Source organism: Podarcis melisellensis, assembly GCF_964234715.1.
Source record: "Podarcis melisellensis genome assembly, chromosome: 14".
In the NCBI taxonomy this organism is placed as follows: Eukaryota; Metazoa; Chordata; class Lepidosauria; order Squamata; family Lacertidae; genus Podarcis; species Podarcis melisellensis.
Genome location: NC_138546.1, coordinates 13,124,906 through 13,144,331, shown reverse-complemented (window position 1 = coordinate 13,144,331; position 19,426 = coordinate 13,124,906). Strand labels below are relative to the sequence as shown.

General features: G+C 41.2%; 2 protein-coding genes across 2 annotated transcripts in view; both read left to right on the top strand.

Annotated features, from left to right (window-relative positions):
• LOC309357012 (acyl-coenzyme A synthetase ACSM3, mitochondrial-like) overlaps positions 1–5,955 on the top strand; it is a 39,987-nt gene extending 34,032 nt beyond the window's left edge. The window contains exons 10-14 of the mRNA XM_081888879.1: positions 119–220; positions 1,274–1,401; positions 2,745–2,844; positions 3,706–3,825; positions 4,904–5,955. Coding sequence (XP_081745005.1) covers positions 119–220; positions 1,274–1,401; positions 2,745–2,844; positions 3,706–3,825; positions 4,904–4,990 — 537 coding nt within the window. The 3' untranslated portion in view covers positions 4,991–5,955. The remainder of the gene's footprint in view (positions 1–118; positions 221–1,273; positions 1,402–2,744; positions 2,845–3,705; positions 3,826–4,903) is intronic.
• Positions 5,956–14,666: 8,711 nt separating this feature from the next.
• Positions 14,667–19,426, top strand: part of LOC309356237 (uncharacterized protein) — a 33,458-nt gene continuing 28,698 nt past the window's right edge. The window contains exons 1-4 of the mRNA XM_081887510.1: positions 14,667–14,775; positions 15,619–15,828; positions 18,384–18,594; positions 18,695–18,905. Of these exons, the coding sequence (XP_081743636.1) occupies positions 15,631–15,828; positions 18,384–18,594; positions 18,695–18,905 (620 nt within the window). The 5' untranslated portion in view covers positions 14,667–14,775; positions 15,619–15,630. The remainder of the gene's footprint in view (positions 14,776–15,618; positions 15,829–18,383; positions 18,595–18,694; positions 18,906–19,426) is intronic.

Here is a 19,426-nt window from a genome sequence, read left to right as displayed (position 1 = left end):
AGTCAGCCATAATAACCCATGTTGCTTGGGTAAACACCACGATGTGGCCCTATTGCTCAACTAAAGAGACAAAACAGAAAAGCTCACATAACTGACGCTTGGGGTTCCATCTTTCTAGATAATAGATGAACATTGCAATCGCCTACCTCCAGGGGAAGAAGGAGACATTGCTGTTAAGATCAAACCCAAAAGGCCCCTGGGTCTCTTCACCTGCTATGTGGTAAGAAAGGAACCCTCTCAAATGATTGGGCAGCCTCCAAGGAATATAACAGAGGTGGGGGACCTTCCAGATGTTCCTGACTGGACCTCCCACCATCCCTCTCCATTGACCATGATTGCAAGGACTGTTGTAGTAGAGCAACATTTAGAGGACCACCCCTACAATAAAAAGATATTGGGTCCTTTTTCAGCAGATGTTAATAAGGCTGGGTGGGGGACTTACAAACCCGTTAAAATCAAAGCAAGCTGGCAATCAGTTTAAATCATTTGCGGAGAACATTTGTCCCTCCAGATGTTGCAGAACTACAACTCCCATCTACCCCAGAAAGCACAGCAAGCAAGCTGGGGATGATGGGGATTGTAGTTCAGGGCCAAAGGTTCCCTACATCTGGTTTAAACCAAATAAGTAAGGGAAAATATGATGGAGCAAAAATTGCTAGGAGAGTTCATACATCAAAAATTGTGTGGGGGGGGGTGGTTACCCCACCTTACTGAAAAAACAGGTCAGGAATCATAACAGTGGATCATGCCATTTAACAACGGAATGCCTGGGTAAGCAGAAATGTCTTAGCCTGATGTCTAAAAGCTGGCAATGATGGTGCCAGGCATGTTTCCCTGGGGAGAGCATTTCAGAAACAAGGGGCCACCACTGAAAAAGCCCATTCTTGTGTTGCCATTGTCCGCACCTTCCTTGGAGAAGGCACTCAGGGAAGGGCCCCTGCTAATGACAGCAGAATCCATGTAGTTTGATAGAGAAAGATATTAGCCATCATGGCTATATGCAATCTCCAGGACCAGAAGTGCCATGAGTTGTATTTCATGCTAGTTCTTTGCAGCTAACCAAATGTGAAAGCGCAAGCGTCTCTGTGTTAACCAAATGCCAAAGCCAACTTTTACCCAGGAAAGCACTCAGTTTGAGATCTTAGAAAATTCCGCCTGTGTTGCTAGATCTGTGATGGGCCCTTCACAAATGCAGGATACCATCTGATGTTGCAAGAATCAAGAGATGAATGTGCCTTTGTAGCTTTGTTGATCTCCACTGCATTGTTCTTAGGATGACCCTGAGAAAACAGCCGCAACAGAGCGTGGGGACTTCTACATCACCGGGGACAGAGGGTTCATGGATGAAGAGGGATATGTCCAGTTTGTGGCAAGAGCCGATGATGTTATCTTGTCCTCTGGGTATGCTTATTTTGTAAAACACTTGGCACGGCTGTTTGGTTTTTTTAACCGTGCCACAAGTATCTGCAATGCAAAAGTTGCAACACCATTAAAAGACTAGAAATCAAGCCAGCACCGTCCCTGGTAAAGTAACATTCCATACATTTAAAGCTCATTCATTTCCTCAGAGAACCCTGGGAACTGCAACTTGTTAAGGGTGCTGGGAACTGTAGTTCTGTGAAAATTAAACTGCAGTTGCCAGGGTTCTTTGGGGGAAGCTGTGGGTGGTATTTGTAAAATTAGCGTAGCGTGGCTAATTGGATTGGACCCCAATTAGGCGCATCTGCTTGAATGGAAGCCCGGCACGCCTCCTTCGCGCCTCTTCTGCTGGTCCTCCGTCCTCCGTCAGCCACAGTAGCAGAATATACCCTCAGCGTGCTGTTGCATGCGGTGCAAACAGATCAAACACACTTAGGCGTCAGTGTGTTTATAACTCAGTCTTTATTCAGGCAGTAAAACAATTACAGAGCTTCCCTGGGCTCAGAGCACACATTTTGTGCTTCCGTCTCCTTCAAACGCAGAGACAAACAGGCAGTGAGTAAAGCCACTCCTTCCTTCTAGTCACGCCTCAGGAATGGAGAGACGTCACTCAGAACTCCTTAATCCTGTGAGTTCTGAATCCACTAGATCCACTAAGTAAAATTTAGCTGAATGATACCCTATGAGCTTTAAATTCAAAGTACAGTCATACCTCGGGTTAAATATGCTTCAGGGTGAATATTTTTAGTTTGCGTTCCGCAGTGACCCAGAAGTAATGGAGCACGTTACTTCCGGGTTTCGCTGCTTGTGCATGCGCAGACGCTCAAAATGCCATCACGCGCATGCACGGAAGCGACCCACACATGTGCAGACACGGGTTGCGTTCACTTCAGTATGCGAACGGGGCTCCGGAATGGATCCTGTTCACATCCAGAGGTACCACTGTAACGCTAAGGAGATGCTTCTATAACCACAAGTGTTTCTGTTTGTCTCACAAAGACAGGTCCCGGTCTCCCCAGCACACTTGGGGGTCTAGGGAGTGGAGGGGGAGGAGCCCTATTCCACTAGCAGAAACCTTTGTGCTGGCTTACACTCATGGGACCGTGCAGATGAATCCTTGCCCCTGGGGTGCTGGGAGTTATAGTTGAACAATATATTGAGGGTCAAAGTCCTCCCCGCACCTGAATCAGGGTGAGATCCAATCTTAGCCCTATTCAGAGTAGACCCATTGAAATTAACAGACCTAAGTTAACCGTGTTAGCACACACAAAGCTCTGCTTCAGGTTGATAGCTTGCCAAGATCTAACTTCTCCTTCAAATCTGAGGTATCGCATTGGGCCATCGGAAGTAGAAAATGCCTTGATGGAGCACCCGGCGGTGGCAGAAGCAGCCGTCGTCAGCAGCCCAGATCCCGTCCGAGGAGAGGTACGGTACTCCTCCTCCTCCTCCTCTTCTTCTTCAATATGTTTGTATTGAAAGATTTTCACTAAGTAACAAAAATACATCCAGTGTCTCTATTCTCAAATCGTTGAGTCCTTCATATAGGTCAGTTACAATCAGTTTGAGACATTTTTTGTTATAGGCAATGTGGGTTGTAGGGGACATGCAGCTCCACCTGTAGTATAAGCATGGAAATTGGAAGTTAAGGCTTCTGTGTTCCTGCTCAGTCTGTGGTCCAGGAGCTAAGTGTGGATGGGCAGCTTCTAGGTCTCTGCGCTTCCTTCTGAGGGTTGTTGGACTGGTCTTTGGACTGGTCAGCCCTTCAAATACTGCAGGGCCAATGGTACCCCACACCTGAAAAAGGGCACCTTCACAATAGAGGGCTATCCCAGGACATCCTAGGAGGAATGAGTCTCATCTTGCTTCCTCCCTGTTTCGTATTCTATGTAGAGCAGGGGGCGGATGTGTGTGTGCAAGAGAGCATTCAGTGATGTCTGAGCCCCCACCAGCTGCCTCAGGTGGGATAATCCAGACCTACATTCCCCATCTCTGCAAGAGCTAGGTTTTTGTCAGAGATGGAGGTGAGCACAGTTGATTATATCATAGGAAGTTTCCTTATTCTGAGCCAGGCCATTGGTTCATCTAGCCTAGTATTGTCCTCACAGACTGGCAGTGGCTCTCCAAGTTTGCAGGCTGGGTTCTCTCACAGCCCGACCTGGAGAAGCTGGGGTCTTCTGCAGGCAAAGCTCTAACCACTGAGCTACAGCCCTTCCCCTCATTTCCTCCCCTTTCACACACACAAGCACGGCTATCAATTAACCTTGCCTCCATTCGCCTTCATTGTAGGTTGTGAAAGCTTTCCTCGTCCTGTCGCCAGTTTATCAGTCACATGACAAAGAACAATTAATTCTTGAACTGCAAACACATGCCAAGAAAGTGACAGCTCCTTACAAGTACCCCCGAAAGGCAAGTACAGTGTTCAGAATTACTCGGCATCAGTCACTGGGTCTTGGGTGAAGGGAGAGACAATGTTCTTAAGAATGGATTAGGAATGATCGTAGCCTAGCAATGCTTCCAGACTCTGGTTTCAGACAAGAGTCACATTTCAAAGCAAAATTACCTGATTTGTGCTGTCCTTTGAAATTTGTGCTGTCCTTTGAAATTTGAATTTTACGATGCAGTTGTCCAATGGAGTTGTGCATTCAAAATGAATATACTGGAGTAAATTTGCACAAAAGTGCAAAAATGCATTATATTAAGGGGAGCTGATTTGCAAAAAATAAATAAAAATGTTTATATTTGAAGAAATTTGCACACAAATGGTCGTGAATTTTCATGTGCACATTTAGAAATGTTAATTCGCAAACTGATATTGAAATGTGAAGAGTTGAATTTAAGACTGGAAAAATGAGGAAATGAGATAAATCAAAATTGACATATTCACCTGTCCTCTGGTTGGTGGGGATTGAAAAAAAGACGTGTTCTGCCACTAAGCTACAATCCCTCTCCAATGGCTCCTATTTAAATGTGTATTATCTCTCTGAATATATATTACTGTTATAATCCACCCTTCACCAGTAGGTCTCAAGCTGGGTTACAACCATTTAAAATCCAAAATTAAAAACTTTAAACCTAGTTTTAAACTCCAAGTTTGATACATTTCAACTGCCAGAGACCACTGCAGCATTAGGAGAAGTGTGAAGTCAGTACATTTGTCCAAGACATGCAACTCGGGTCATTTCACAAAGGAATTTGCAACGCCTGAATTCCTCAACCATTCAGATGCAGAAATTCAGCTGCTGTAGCATCTTTGCTGTGTGGAGCTGAAAGGAGGGTCAAAAACTCCCATGGCTAAGCCTCTGACTGCCATACCCCAGATTCAAGGCCCAGGAGTCTTTCCAGGAGAGGCGGGGACAGCTGGTCATCCTGTGTTTTGTTAAGACTTGGGTTAAGATTCCTCTGTTCCACAAAAGTTGACTAAATGCAACTCCAAAAAAAGTTGATGTGCTCAGTTTATCTCTCTCTTTTTAATCCTTCAAAACAGATAGAGTTTGTTCAAGACCTACCCAAGACAATTTCTGGGAAAATCCAGAGGAAGGAGCTGAGGCTGAAAGAGTGGGGGAAAGCCTAAGGAGACTCTGAAGCTATCAAAAAAGGACTGGTTGTCACAACAATATCACAGATGGATAGATGATGATGCTCTATTTGCCTTGGTGGCTGTTGGGTTGCCAACATTGTACAAAATTCTAGTGTCTCTCGTGGCTCTGAAATAGGAATTTACAGCCTATGGGATATTAATTGGCCTGTTGGTGTCCTTCATGGTCACTTAAGTTTCTTTCCTGTATTATAAATTAATGGTTAATTATTGAAATGTTAGTGCTGTAAATGGTATTATGATTTTAATTATGTATTGTGGTTATTGTGTTGCTGCTTTGGGGGTGTTACTCTTTTGTAAACTGCTTTGGATACAAGTTTGCAGAAAATGCAGTATAGAAATAATGTCATTATTATATTATATCATTATTATTTTATCATTATGAGCTGAAGAATTTCTCCTCTCCTGTCAGTATATATCAGTATTGTCTTGACATATCTTAGGGAAGTAGCAACAACTATATAATGCCAATCGGAATAAATATGGAAAGTTGGTTTACATAAAATAGTGTCTAATGAATAAAATGGCTTAGTAGCTTACACTGCCATTGCAGAAAAATAAAAGAGCAATCTCATGAATTGTTACAACTTACACAATATATTCAAACCTGCATTACAAGGACCATAAGCATAAATCACAGGTGATGAACCTTGGGCCTTTCAGATGCTACTGGACCATAGCTGTCAACGTTTCCCTTTTTTTAAGGGAAATTCCCTTATTCTGAATAGGATTCCTCACAAGAAAAGGGAAAAGTTGACAGCTATGTACTGGACTCCAATCTCATCAGCCCCACCCTTGAGTTCCTTTACCAATAATTCAGGAATTTTCACCACTGTAGCTAAGCCAAATTTTACTGCCTGTGTTTTCTGACTTGTGTATGGAAAAGCACATGGACCTGACCTTTAAAGAGTTTGTAAGTAAACTAATTTTAATTTGCTAAATGTGTGATCATCTTCTATGCTGGGGAGGAGGGGAACTTTGGATGAAATGTAGAAGGGCGTATTTTAAAGGTCTAACAGTCTATATTTCCACACTTTGCTTTGCTGCATATTATGTGATTTTAAATCTCTGCTGGAGTTCTCTAACCAAAGAGTACTTGCCCAAAGCCTAGATCTTGACATCCAGGAATTATACCATTTCCCCCCACCCCTTGCCACAACACTTTTTGGTCTAACTGGAATCATGTGTCATGATAAGATTGTTTTGAAGTTAAGCTCAAAGACTTTAAGATCTGCAACTGGGTTGCGTCAACCCAGTTGGATACTTCACCCACATATCTGAGGAAGTAGATGCTGGCTTATGAAAGCTTATGTCTTATTTTCTTTTTTTAATAAACACAGTCTTTAATGTGCCACAGACCCTTTTGTTCCCCTGACCCTGATACCACAGACTAACACAGCTACCTCTCTTCTGTTTTATTTTTTTACATGCAATTTAGACAAACAAAAACAGACAAAACTGCTTTAAAGAGTGGGTGAGAGAGGTGGGTTTTGTCAGCAAATGCAAGCTTATTCAGCTGGCTAGTGTTGTAAATAAAAATATGCCCTTTTCCCTTATGGGGTATCCAAGAGCCCATATAGAGTCCTTACATAGGTTCCCTATTGGTAGGAGAAAATAACAGAGGCCAACCAGAGAATATTGAGAAGCAAAGCAGCTAGTAAGCTTGATCTTTATTGATCTGTTGCAACAGGGTGCTCCCCTCACATGCAGGAGAGGAAGAGGACCCAGAACAATGCTGTGCAAGGGTTTATAAAGACTTTTGAAATTCCCATTCTGTAGATCAAGACCACCCCCAGAAACATTATGCATACATCACAGAAGGGGTGTAACCTAAGACCACCCCTCAGATACATCCCACCTACATCACAGAAATTTAAATGTTGTTTTCCTCTTGTCCTTGTTTATCTCCTGTCTGGCAGGTTACTTGATTGGATTTCCTGGGGAGCCTGGCCATTCTTTTGTAGTGGTAAAATACTTATTTCCTGGGCCAGGTCACAGGCTCACACCTTGTATCTTAAATGTGTCCTTAAGACAGGATTTGTGAGGAAAGAGACAATGGGGAGACTTTTCCATTTTGACCATGCAGAGAAACATTTGCTCAGTTTAGGAATCAAAATGGTTCCAGGTTGGCTTTCCTGTGCTGATCTATGTACATGTGGTTATGAACGTTGCCATATATCTAAAACCATAAAATTCCTATCACATTATCCCCCCTTTGGGGCTAGAATTTTCCTTAAAAATTTTTGCCCCACAAATAATAACATCGTATGTTGTAAATGGATGCCTTTGTATAAATATATCTTAAAAATAACATATGTTGCATTTTGTTACTAAATTACTTGTGGCATTCTAGCTCTTGGGAGAAACATTTTCTCAATAGTGGCTATGCTTTACATTTAGCAGGAAGGTCCACTACTGACTGAAAAATGCAGTTGGTGTTTTGTCCTTCACCATTTTTGTGTGTTTCTCAGGTGTCAAGCTAGCTCTTCTGTGGTCTCACACTGGCATAGTGCTACAGCAACACATCCTGTCTGTTGAATCCCCTCGGGGCTTTCATTTAACCATGTCGCCTGGCACTCACCATAGCTGCCACAGGTTTGGACATATCATGAGAGAGATGTCTTTGCCTTGGCCTTTCTATGGGATTTTATTTTATTGGCGTTGGTCTTGCACTCATGGGAGGTTGCTCACTTGCACTTAAAGACCAAAAAGCTAATTGCAGCCTGGATACACTTGCCCAATTCAAACTGAGTCCAATTTGAATTTAATTTGCCCCATGGTTCTCAACTCTTCAAACCAATCTGTTAAAAGAAAACCATTCTTAAAAAGGGCACTTGTCCAAATAAGTCAATTTAACTCTATAAGGGATCATTCCTGCTAAACCAAAGCATATCCACCTTCATGTATCTTAGAAGCTTCTCCTTGGTAAAGCGAATTTTAGCACATTTTAAAAGGGTAGGGAAGGTTGGCATAGTGCCAGGTGGGACAATCTAAACATTGGATTATACAATAGCCTGGTCTATTAGAACGCATAAAATGTATGAGAATCCTCCACTGGGGTGTAAGGAATAAGACATTAAACAAAAACAATTACACACAAAAATAGCCCCGCCCCCTTTGTGGAAATAACACACTGTCAGGCACATTTCAACACACACTGTCAGACACATTTCAACATTCCTACGTAATAATACATAATAAAAAAAACTAATTAAATATCAGTTGCATATCTTGACACAATTGTGATCTTTTACGTATGTATCTTTTGAATCCTGGAGCACAGAGGCTTGAGGTTCAAGCGAAAAAAACATCCTTGCAATTCAACTCCACCCCCCTTTGTCAGCCCCACTCCCCCGTCAGTCTATATCCTTTGAAAGAGATAGCTGTGGGCATTTTGAAAACTCTGGTGTCTGTTACAGGTCTTGTGATGGTGAAGAACTGAGTTGAGGGGTTGTTGCTGCTTTTTCATCATTGCACATCTGTAGAAGTGATATCCTGTAAGGGGGCAGGGTTTTTGGGGGGACTTAAGACAAGAGTTAGAAAAGGAAGGGGCAAAAGCCCCCCCAAATCTCCTTGAGTTATCTTAGCACGTTAAACATTTTACTCATTTTAATATTATTATCACATTTTCATATAATTACTGTTATTATCTGCTAAGTTTGTTTGCTTTCCTTCAGTTAGTTTTTTTTTCATATTATTAAATAAAAAATTACTCCAAGTGTAGAGAAAGAGAACTGTAAAAGATACAACAAAGGTTAAAAAAATAAAAAAGAAAGCAAAAAATTAGATTACCAGTCAGATGAAAACAAGACTTGACACAAAGACATCAGATTTAGAAAAGAATTATTATTAAAGAATACAAAGATATTATCAAAACCACACAGATTACTACTGGACTGAAAAAATGGGAAAACATTGGGAAAAGGCTTAAAATTCAGCATGTGCTATCTGATAAGTAGAACTTGATGAAAATGACTTTCAACATGTGATGGACATGCCCCAAAAGTAAAACACACACACACACACTCAATGACCTATGAGGAACCAAAAATAAATAAATGCTAAGACACACAATTTTTTAAGTAACCTGAAGTAATCTGTTTTGGCATTCTAACAACCCAATGAAAAACTGATTAATAAATGAAAAACGGATTATTTGTAACCTAAAAAAAATGTCAAAGCCACAAAGAGATAGAGGGAAATAAACTAATATAGCAGGGATTCAGACTTGTTTTGCTGAACAGAAATGACTGTTTGGCTTTAAGGGAAGAAAGACGAAAAGAAATACAAATGCAATTACTTTTTATAGAGTATTTAAATCACTGTTTGCATCCCCTCATTATCATTCGTGCTGTGGGAGAAAAGAAGGGACAAACACTTTGTTAATGGCGTTCACATATTCTGTTAAGAGGGAAAATTATTTCATGTGAGAAGTCAGTCAGGAAATGCTGTTCCTAAAATGCATAGGCATACACACACAGACACACACACAAAAAAAACTTATAAAATTTAAATCCCATTGGGGAGGCAAACTACTCAAGAGAGGAACTCACAGTGGGAGTGCTTTGATATTTACCTGTGAAAAGAATTTGGCATGTTAGATTTGAAACTTGGCAACCTCTTGATTAAGTAGCCCTTGGAGCAAAAGACACATTAAGGGTGATTTCCCTCAATGGTTCCAAGTTTTACATAAGGAAATTTGGATAGGTTTCTCCCTGCAAGCACATGCTCTGCAAACCTCCTCTCCCCCTTCTTTCCCCCCTCCTTCCTCTCTCTCTCTCTTTCTCTCTCGCTTTTTTTTAAAAGCTGATCTAGCCTCTGTGCATGTGCAGAGTTCATGTCTCAGCAAACCTTTTATTTTATTGAAAATGTTGCATGTTTCGGCTAAATTAGAATTTGAATAAGGGAAGGGAAGGGTAAGGAGTAGATTTTAAAAATAGGGTTAGATTTTAAAACAAAAAAGAGAAACTCAGCAATTTAAGTATTCACCAAAGCTAACAATTGCAGCCCAAGCAAAGGGACAATTGCTTCCTTTATGTACAGGAAAGGGCTAATATCCCTCTGGCCATTCGCGGAACAATCTGCCACGCCCTTATATATGGGAAAAAATGGCCAGAGAGTCAGAATTCATCAGATTTTAACATTCTCAGTCATTTCAGCCTTACCATTTGCAGACAAAATCTTCTGCCCTTTATTTACAGGTATGGTCAAGGCGCATTCTACCTGATTATATGAATTTGTATGTGCTTAAACTTTGAGTAGACTTTTTTTCTGTAAATAGACAAAATGATAAACACTGTAATCACTCAACTGTAATCACTGAAATGCCTGATATCACCAGTTCTGCTTCAAAACATCACGGCTTTCACCTCTCACCTTTTAAAACCAAAGAGCAAATCTGGGCTGAATTTCAACTCATCAGCCACAAATTGGGAAAGTTGAAAGGGACCTGGGGTCATCTAGTCCAACCCTAAAATACAGGGTTCACAGCAAGATTTGTACTACCAGAAACACACACATACTTATGTACACAGACACAACTGGGGAAGAGACCACAAGCCATGCGCCTATCACAAGCCATGCACCTATCATGTACTAAGGAAGAGGAAAATAAAAGTACCCAACTTTATACAGAACCCTTTTAGCAGATCTTGAGATTAGTTTGAGTTTACTTCCTTAGACGTGCAAGTTCCTTAGAGTGCAAGTTCCTAGACAAATGATCTTTAAAGGAAGATTGAAGTGAACATTTTTCCTAAGATAGGGAGAGGATTTCTTATAAAGCATAGTTAAAACAGCCATAGATTTGATTTAAAAGGAATACAAAAGTGACAATTTTTCCTGAACTTGCAGAGGAATAGTAAGCCTAATCTGATTTGCAGAGGAATAGTAAGCCTAATCTATGCCCCCCCTTTTACAGTTTCCCTTAAAGGAAGCTTACTCGGGAGTAAATTTACCTGGTACAGAAGAAGAAAAAACCCTGAAAGAGACAGAATGAAACGGGGGGGGGGGGCATTTTCTAAGAAAAGAGGCCAGGAAGTCTTATAGAGACTGATTATCAGGAGCCTTACAATAACTCTTCTGTCCAACGAAATCAAAGTTAAAACTGGACTCAGATATTTTCTTAGAAGACCATACTTTCATAGGCATATGCTTAATGAAGTACATACAAGGAGGAAGACTCTTTTGAGCCTCTCTCAAATAACAAACATTTATATTTATATATATATATATAAAACATAACAAATAAACACTACATTCTCATTTTTGTCTTGTTTAAGATTGATAAGGCCCAACATGGCTTCCTTAGATTTAGAATTTGGAGCAAGCTTGCATTTTTATTTTAGATGGCACATTTAAGATAAGCAGCTGCTGGATGTTACCTAAGTATAATTTAAACACAGGAAAAATGTTTCTTAAACACAAATTGAAGGGGACTGTCAGAGTCCAGGCCAGAAATAAGCACCAACTGGGCTTCTTTCCCATCAGGAGTCTGCAGGTTCATTTCTTTTGATTGAGGTGCACCCATTTTAAGAATTTTAATAGTGCTAGCTTTTACTTTTATACTGCAGTCGGGGTTTTATCCCCACTTTTCAGGAAACACAATAAATAACCCACAGTAGACTCAATTTGGACAACTCCGAGAATTAGTACTGTGACACACCGCCGTTCGTCTGGCCTGACTTACTAGGCTGGTACAGCTGTTGGCCTTTCCTGGATACTAAGCTAACAGTGCGGTCAGCGATCTCAACCCCCCCCCCTTTGGTCATTTCTCAGCCAGGGAGCCCACAGCAACCTCCTGCCTCTTACAATCTAATCTGAGAGTTCCCTACTGGACGCTTGCGTAGCGCAGTGCCAGATTGGGACTCAGAAATGACAAAGAAGGAAAGGAATCAGGTGCCCTTGCTTTCTCTGCTCACAGGTCATCTCTAACAAAGATCGCCATGGCAGAGGTGTGGCTGCACCTGGGAGTTATAGTTTTCAGTACAGAAGAAAAAGCACGACCTTTTTTCTGGGCAAAACTCCTAAGGAATAGGTCAGCATATAGACTGTAGAAGGGAAATGAAAGAAGTCACACACAACTTTTGCCTGGGCATACTCCGAAGGGCTAGGGCTGGTGTTGAGATCAAGGGGACAGAAAGGAGGAGAAGGCAATTTTTATATGAGGAAAAAAGTAGAAATTTTAGATTTGAAGGGAAAAGGAAGAATTAAAGAATTTTGGTTGCTGTGGTTTAGAGAACCCAACCCACTACCCGTGTTTCCTACTTAATACTCACTTCCGCATGCGCTGTTCCTGGTGATCCCACGATCTCTTGACTGGTTGTTTAAGGCCGGCCTGATCAAGCGTTGCTTCCTCTGGTTAGCCCCGCTGAACCTCCAGTTATTTCCAGACCCTGGGATCGATGGAAGACTGGTTATTCCTCCTGGCAAACTGCCTGGTGCGCGCTGGATAACCAGTCCTTCCTCGCTTCCAGAATCCGGGTAACCAAAAGTCCCTTCGTGCGTGGTCGCCATCTGTTGTAAATAAAAATATGCCCTTTTCCCTTATGGGGTATCCAAGAGCCCATATAGAGTCCTTACATAGGTTCCCTATTGGTAGGAGAAAATAACAGAGGCCAACCAGAGAATATTGAGAAGCAAAGCAGCTAGTAAGCTTGATCTTTATTGATCTGTTGCAACAGGGTGCTCCCCTCACATGCAGGAGAGGAAGAGGACCCAGAACAATGCTGTGCAAGGGTTTATAAAGACTTTTGAAATTCCCATTCTGTAGATCAAGACCACCCCCAGAAACATTATGCATACATCACAGAAGGGGTGTAACCTAAGACCACCCCTCAGATACATCCCACCTACATCACAGAAATTTAAATGTTGTTTTTCTCTTGTCCTTGTTTATCTCCTGTCTGGCAGGTTACTTGATTGGATTTCCTGGGGAGCCTGGCCATTCTTTTGTAGTGGTAAAATACTTATTTCCTGGGCCAGGTCACAGGCTCACACCTTGTATCTTAAATGTGTCCTTAAGACAGGATTTGTGAGGAAAGAGACAATGGGGAGACTTTTCCATTTTGACCATGCAGAGAAACATTTGCTCAGTTTAGGAATCAAAATGGTTCCAGGTTGGCTTTCCTGTGCTGATCTATGTACATGTGGTTATGAACGTTGCCATATATCTAAAACCATAAAATTCCTATCACACTAGCTTGAGCCAATATAAGATAGCCTTAAGCCTGGTCTTAAACTGGAAGGTTGTCTTTTAACAATCATGGATATTCTAGGGTCTGGAGTTGTTGCAACACTCCTGCAAAACACTCCTGATGTTTTCCTTTGAATTGTGTTCAGTCCACCATTCTCACCAATTCACCATGCATAGATTGGTATTAGTGGAAAGCCCATTTTGATGTTTCCACTGGTGAAAGTACAATTACCGCATCCTGCGATGGAGATCTGAATGCAGGCCAGATGGAATCTCCACTACTTTGTCCTCTCTCTCTCTCTTTTTGAAAACATTGTGTTTTTTTAATCATTTCCTTCAATGTAACAAGGAACAATAAAAAGGAACAAATAAATCAGTAATAAATAATACAGTGGTACCTCAGTTTACGAACTTAATCCGTTCTGGAAGTCCGTTCTTAAACTGAAACCATTCTTAAACCGAGGCGCACTTTCCCTAATGAGGCCTCCCATTGCTGGTGCCCTTCCACTGTTCAGATTCCGTTCTTAGACTGAGGTAAACTTCTCAAACCGGGACACTACTTCCAGTTTTGCAGAGTTCATAAACTGAATCATTCGTAAACAGGACTGTTCTTAAACCAAGGTACAACTGTAAAATAAAATAAAATCATCACACACAGAGTGGGTTATATACACATGTATGCACAACACAGGCATGTATATGCATGTGGTATACAGAATAATTTAAGTGACTGGAACTAAATAAAATAATGGGCTATACAACAAGAAGAGGTACAAAATGTTTAGGACTGAGGTGAATGGTTAGACAAGAAAGGCAAGCGGTATCTCAGAGGATATTTAGTACATTCAGGTTGTATGAGGTAAGTCAAGAACAGCATATTTTCAGATTTTTCAGATTCTATCAGTCCTCTGAGAAGCCTCTTTCACTGGGTAAAGTTTTTTCTTGTAATACCAAATTCTAGACTTCACTCTCCCTCCAGAGAGAACATAGAATTATGTTTCCAGTGGTGATCTATTTCCATCTTAGTAGCCAAAGGAAGAAATAAAATCAAGTCTTTGGGGGTTAAATCATTCATGTTATTCAGAAAGATAGAGCGCAAACCAAACCAGGGTCAAGAGGAAGGATCTGACGAACAATAGCGGAGATTTGTTGGGAAACTTCACCCAAGACACGCAGAGCAGGTCCAAAGGTAGACAAAGGTAACCATTCCATTGCACCCCTCCAGCAACTGGGTGTGAGGTCAGCATTCATTTTAGACAGATATTTTGTTAAAGCAAAATAAAGCCTAACCTATCCTCTTGCTGACCAGTCTCTCTCATCCATTAATTTATTTTACAAATATTTTAACATAAATTAATGAACTAAGGGAGCGCTTTGGGATATAAGTGACAATCTAGTAGAACATTAACACCAGATTGCAGAACAATTGTAGAAAAAGGTTGCCCAATGTCACTGAATGGAGTAAAAGTTAATGTTTATGTTCTTAAAGCTTAAACATTTTCAGCTAAATCTGACTCTCTTAAACTCTGGTGAATTTCCTTTTGCACTTCTTTCCAGAGTGTAGGATGTGGTAAGTATGTACAGGTATATATATATATATATTATACTATTTCTTGTTCCAGTCTGAAAAAAACTTAAGAAGTTTCCTTTAGCAAACGCAGATGGCAGTAAATGGGGTTTCTGAATTTCAGACCTACAGATATGCGTCTAACAATGAAACAATCTAATCTGACATAAATATATAGGTCCCAGAGCCCAACTAAAGATAGTCACAAAAGCAGTCCGACTGAAATGAGCTATGACTAATATTTTCTTTCAGGTATTTTTTTTAAAAAGAACAACTTTAAACGCAACCATTTTTTTAATGGATCAGAGCAAACTTATGTTGTGCATTTATACCTGATTTGGTTATCTTGCTCAAGAGACCAGACCCTGCCCACTGGACTTTTTGCTATAAGAAAACAGAGCTGGAAAATGCACTGGGAAGTGTGGTGTAACAATTGCTTGATGCGACACTATATAACAAATCACCAATATTCAGTAAGCAGTTGACATTATCTACCTTCTGCTGCCCACAAACATGAAGTGTAGTTGATGCTCATGAACAGCTAACTTTGGTGCATTCCGGTCTACCACTTGCACACTTTATCAATGGGGTCCATTGCAGATAGCCTACAGTTAGCCTTCTATTTTCAGCATGAGACTGAAGGAACTAATACTCTGAGCTCTTCATTTCCACCCTGAAGAAAGATCCTGGATCTGGAATGAAGTTGCATTTCCATTGCATTGTCCCAGTTGCATCGTTGCATCCGTCTTTCTTTTCCATATACTACGACATCAGTGTTCATTTTGTTTTCTGTTCTTGAGCAGAATTTGGAATGTTCTTTTTTTATCCTTCTGGTTTTCCATCAAGGCAAGAACATTCATGGCAGCTGCAATGAAGCATCTCTCCAGACTTTTAAAATCTCTGAGTGCCTCCAAATTGCCCTATAGAATTAAAAGTCAACCTTGCAGTGGATCTCCAGATTTGGATTTCTCCGACTATGAAGCTCTCTACAAGAATGTGCCCGAACATTTCAATTTTGCAAGTGATGTGCTGGATAAATGGAGCCAAAAGGAGAAGGTATGAAACTCTGTCATGATTTCTTCCTAATATTATCAATCAATCAATCAATCAATCAATCTTTATTACGGTCCAGAGACCCAACAAATCATTACAAATCAATACACAATTTTGTTGCATTGTGCAAAATATGAGCAGGCCAGGGCTGAACTGATATTACCCTTGCTGGTACCTTTCCCGGGAAAATCAGAGGCTCACTATGTCAGGTTCCTACTGGAAGACCGGACAAATGCTAGAACGTTAGCAGTGGCAAAGTTTTTATCGGTGGTTGCAAGAACAAATGAGCCCTATATTCTAAACAAAATGCTTGACTAATATTATCAGCCAGCCTTTCTTTGCTGTTTACAGTCAACAGTCATTGCAACAAAAACAATTAATCCAGGTGGAAGTTAGCATCAATTTTTCGATCCGCAAATCATCTAAACTTAAAATTGTAAAATTCCCTGAATCTTTTAAATTAAAATGCCTCTTTGGCAATCAACACTGTTTTTTTTATTAAAAAATGCCAGTAGCTTTCTTACTGCTGGCACATATAACATTACTCTATAGGTAACAAATGAAGCCATCTAATAATATAATATCATCTCATAGACAGAAATGCATTACTACTGCAATGTGCTCTACATGGGGCTACCTTTGAAGGTGACCCAGAAACTGCAATTAATCCAGAATGCAGCAGCTAGACTGATGACTGGGAGTGGCCACCGGGACCACGTAACACCGGTCCTGAGAGATCTGCATTGGCTCCCAGTACGTTTCTGAGCACAATTCAAAGTGTTGGTGCTGACCTTTAAAGCCCTAAATGGCCTCAGTCCTGTATACCTGAAGGAGCTTCTCCACCCCCACCGTTCAGCCTGAGCATACGATTTGAAAATAAGGGATCAGCAGCCTCAAAAATAAGGGACCAGCAGCCTCACCTGTCCCGGGGACAGTCTACGGGATATCTAACAATCTGGGATAGCAGCGGGAAGCAGCGGGAAATGGCGCTGGAATAAGGGAATTTCCCGCCAAAAAAAGGGAAGGTTGACAGCTATGACAATGAGATCCAGTGCCGAGGGCCTTCTGGCGGTTCCCTCATTGCGAGAAGTGAGGTTACAGGGAACTAGACAGAGGGCCTTCTCGGTAGTGGCGCCCACCTTGTGAAACACCCTCCCATCAGATGTCAAGGAAATAAGCAGCTATCTTATCTTTAAAAAACATCTGAAGGCAGCCCTATTTAGGGAAGTTTTTAATATTTAATGCTGTATTGTTTTTAACACTTGATTGGGAGCCGCCCAGAGTAGCTGGGAAAACTCAGCCAGATGGGCGGGGTATAAATAATTTTTTATTTTTTATTTTTATTTTTTATTTTTAAACGTTACAATGGACTTGAGCAACTGATCAAATCTCTCCATCATGTTAGTTCCTTAATCAGGGTTACCCTCCTTTGAACTGCAGTATTTCTTAGGACACAATTGATAGTGCTATTAAATTAATTCTAGCAGAAAGAATACACCTGGGCAATACATTGATTTAATACAGCATTCATTCCACTATGAAGGAAGTGAAAATAGGGGTGGGAGAAGGAAACTGATTAAGTTTGAAATTAAAGGCGGACTTACGTAATTTGCATTTCCTGAAACAAGGTTCAAACCAAATGAAGCCATCCTTCAAAATCTGCAGTTTTTCAAATTTTGCACTGTGGCCCTCCAGCCAAATAGTTTGTACAGACATGCATATACTAGTTTAAAGCCATTAGATTATATTTTGGTGAAAATAGCATGCAAATATGCATTATATGAGGGGAAAATTGCTTTCGAAAATGTTTATATCAGGATAAATTTGTGCTAAAAGACTGATGAATTTTCATGACGGTTTAAAAATAAAAAACTGCAAACTGATGGGGAAATATGGGATCTTGCCAAGCCTATCCACGTGGTTCAGAATTGGATCCCTGCCACTGTACTCAACAAGACTTTCTCCAAAATAAGTTTGAATTGGAATGCAACATCAGAATGAAAGTCCATTTCATGTTCATTGTTGTATTTTATCTATAGTTTGGTAAATGTTATGCCGACATATTTTGTATGTTTGATCAGTATTTATTGGTATATACTTGTGAATGGCTCATATTCTTTTCTGTAAACAGCTTAGAGGCTTCTTGTTGGACAAACAGTAGATACATTTTTGGGTAAGGGTTTCTACTCTGCATGCAGAAGGTGGCAGGTTCATTCCCCAGCATCTGCCAGGCTTCAGGAAATTGGCTCCCTGCCCCCCATGGTAGTAGATAAGCAGAACAAAGGAAAAGGAGTCTTCTTACCAGTTACAAACTTTAATAATCACAGCGAGAGAACAAAGAATGCAGCTCCTAGAAAGTGTGGTGCTCCCAATTAAGGATCACCCCCCCTTCCATCCCTATTAATCTTCGTCATTCCCACGTCTTGTAATCTGAGCTTGTACCTGCTAATATTGTAATGTCTCATTCTCACATTGCAGAATGTTGCAGGCTGCCTTTAATTACTTACCGTATTTTTTGCTCTATAAGACTCACTTTTTCCCTCTTTTGTACCTGATAGGATGGAAAGAGACCTTCCAATCCCGCTCTTTGGTGGGTAAGTGGGAAAGGCGAGGAGGTGCGGTGGAGCTTTGAGGAGCTGGCATTCTTAACAAGGAAAGCAGCCAACGTCCTCTCCAAAGCCTGCAATCTGCAGAAGGGAGATCGAATCGTCATCATCCTCCCCAGGGTGCCTGAGTGGTGGCTGATCAGTGTGGGCTGCATCAGAGCAGGTGAGTCAGGTCCTCTCTGTGCTAGGAACCAACAGAAAGATCCATTTTTTTGCTGTGTCTTCCTCTCCTCTCTTTTAATCACACTTTGTTCTGCTCCTAGGTGTCACCTTCATCCCAGCCACGACCCTATTGACTGCTCAAGACATCTTGTACCGGCTCCAAAAGTCTCGGGCCAAATGTATAGTTACAAACGACGCCTTGGCTCCATTGATCGACTCTGTTGCATCTGATTGCCAGTTCCTGAAAACTCGGATGTTGGTCTCCAAAGGCACCAGCAGAGAAGGATGGCTGAACTTCCATGACCTGCTAAAGTGAGAATCTCTGCTGCTTTGTTAAGCAAGTCAGGGATAAGTCAAAGAGTGAGATACAGAAAAACCCGCAATCTTCATCCTCTAGACAGGAGATAAAGGAGATAAGTAACTATACAGCTTTTAGAAGACACCTGAAGGCAGCCCTGTATGAGAAAGGGTTTTTTAAAAATGTTTAACGTTTTATTGTGTTTTAATATACCGTCGTACCTTGGAAGTCAAACAGAATCCATTCCAGAAGTCCGTTCAACTTCTAAAATGTTTGGAAACCAAAGTGCGGCTTCTGATTGGCTGCAGGAAGTTCCTGCAGCCAATCGGAAGCCATGGAAGCCCCATCAGACGTTTGGCTTCCAAAAATAGTTCACAAACCAAAACAGTCACTTCCGGGTTTGCGGCATTCAGGAGCCAAAACGTTCAGAAACTAAGCTGTTTGGAAACCAAGGTATGACTGTATGTTGGAAGCCACCCAGGGTGACTGGGGCAACCCAGTCAGATGGGAGGGGTATACATTATTATTATTATTA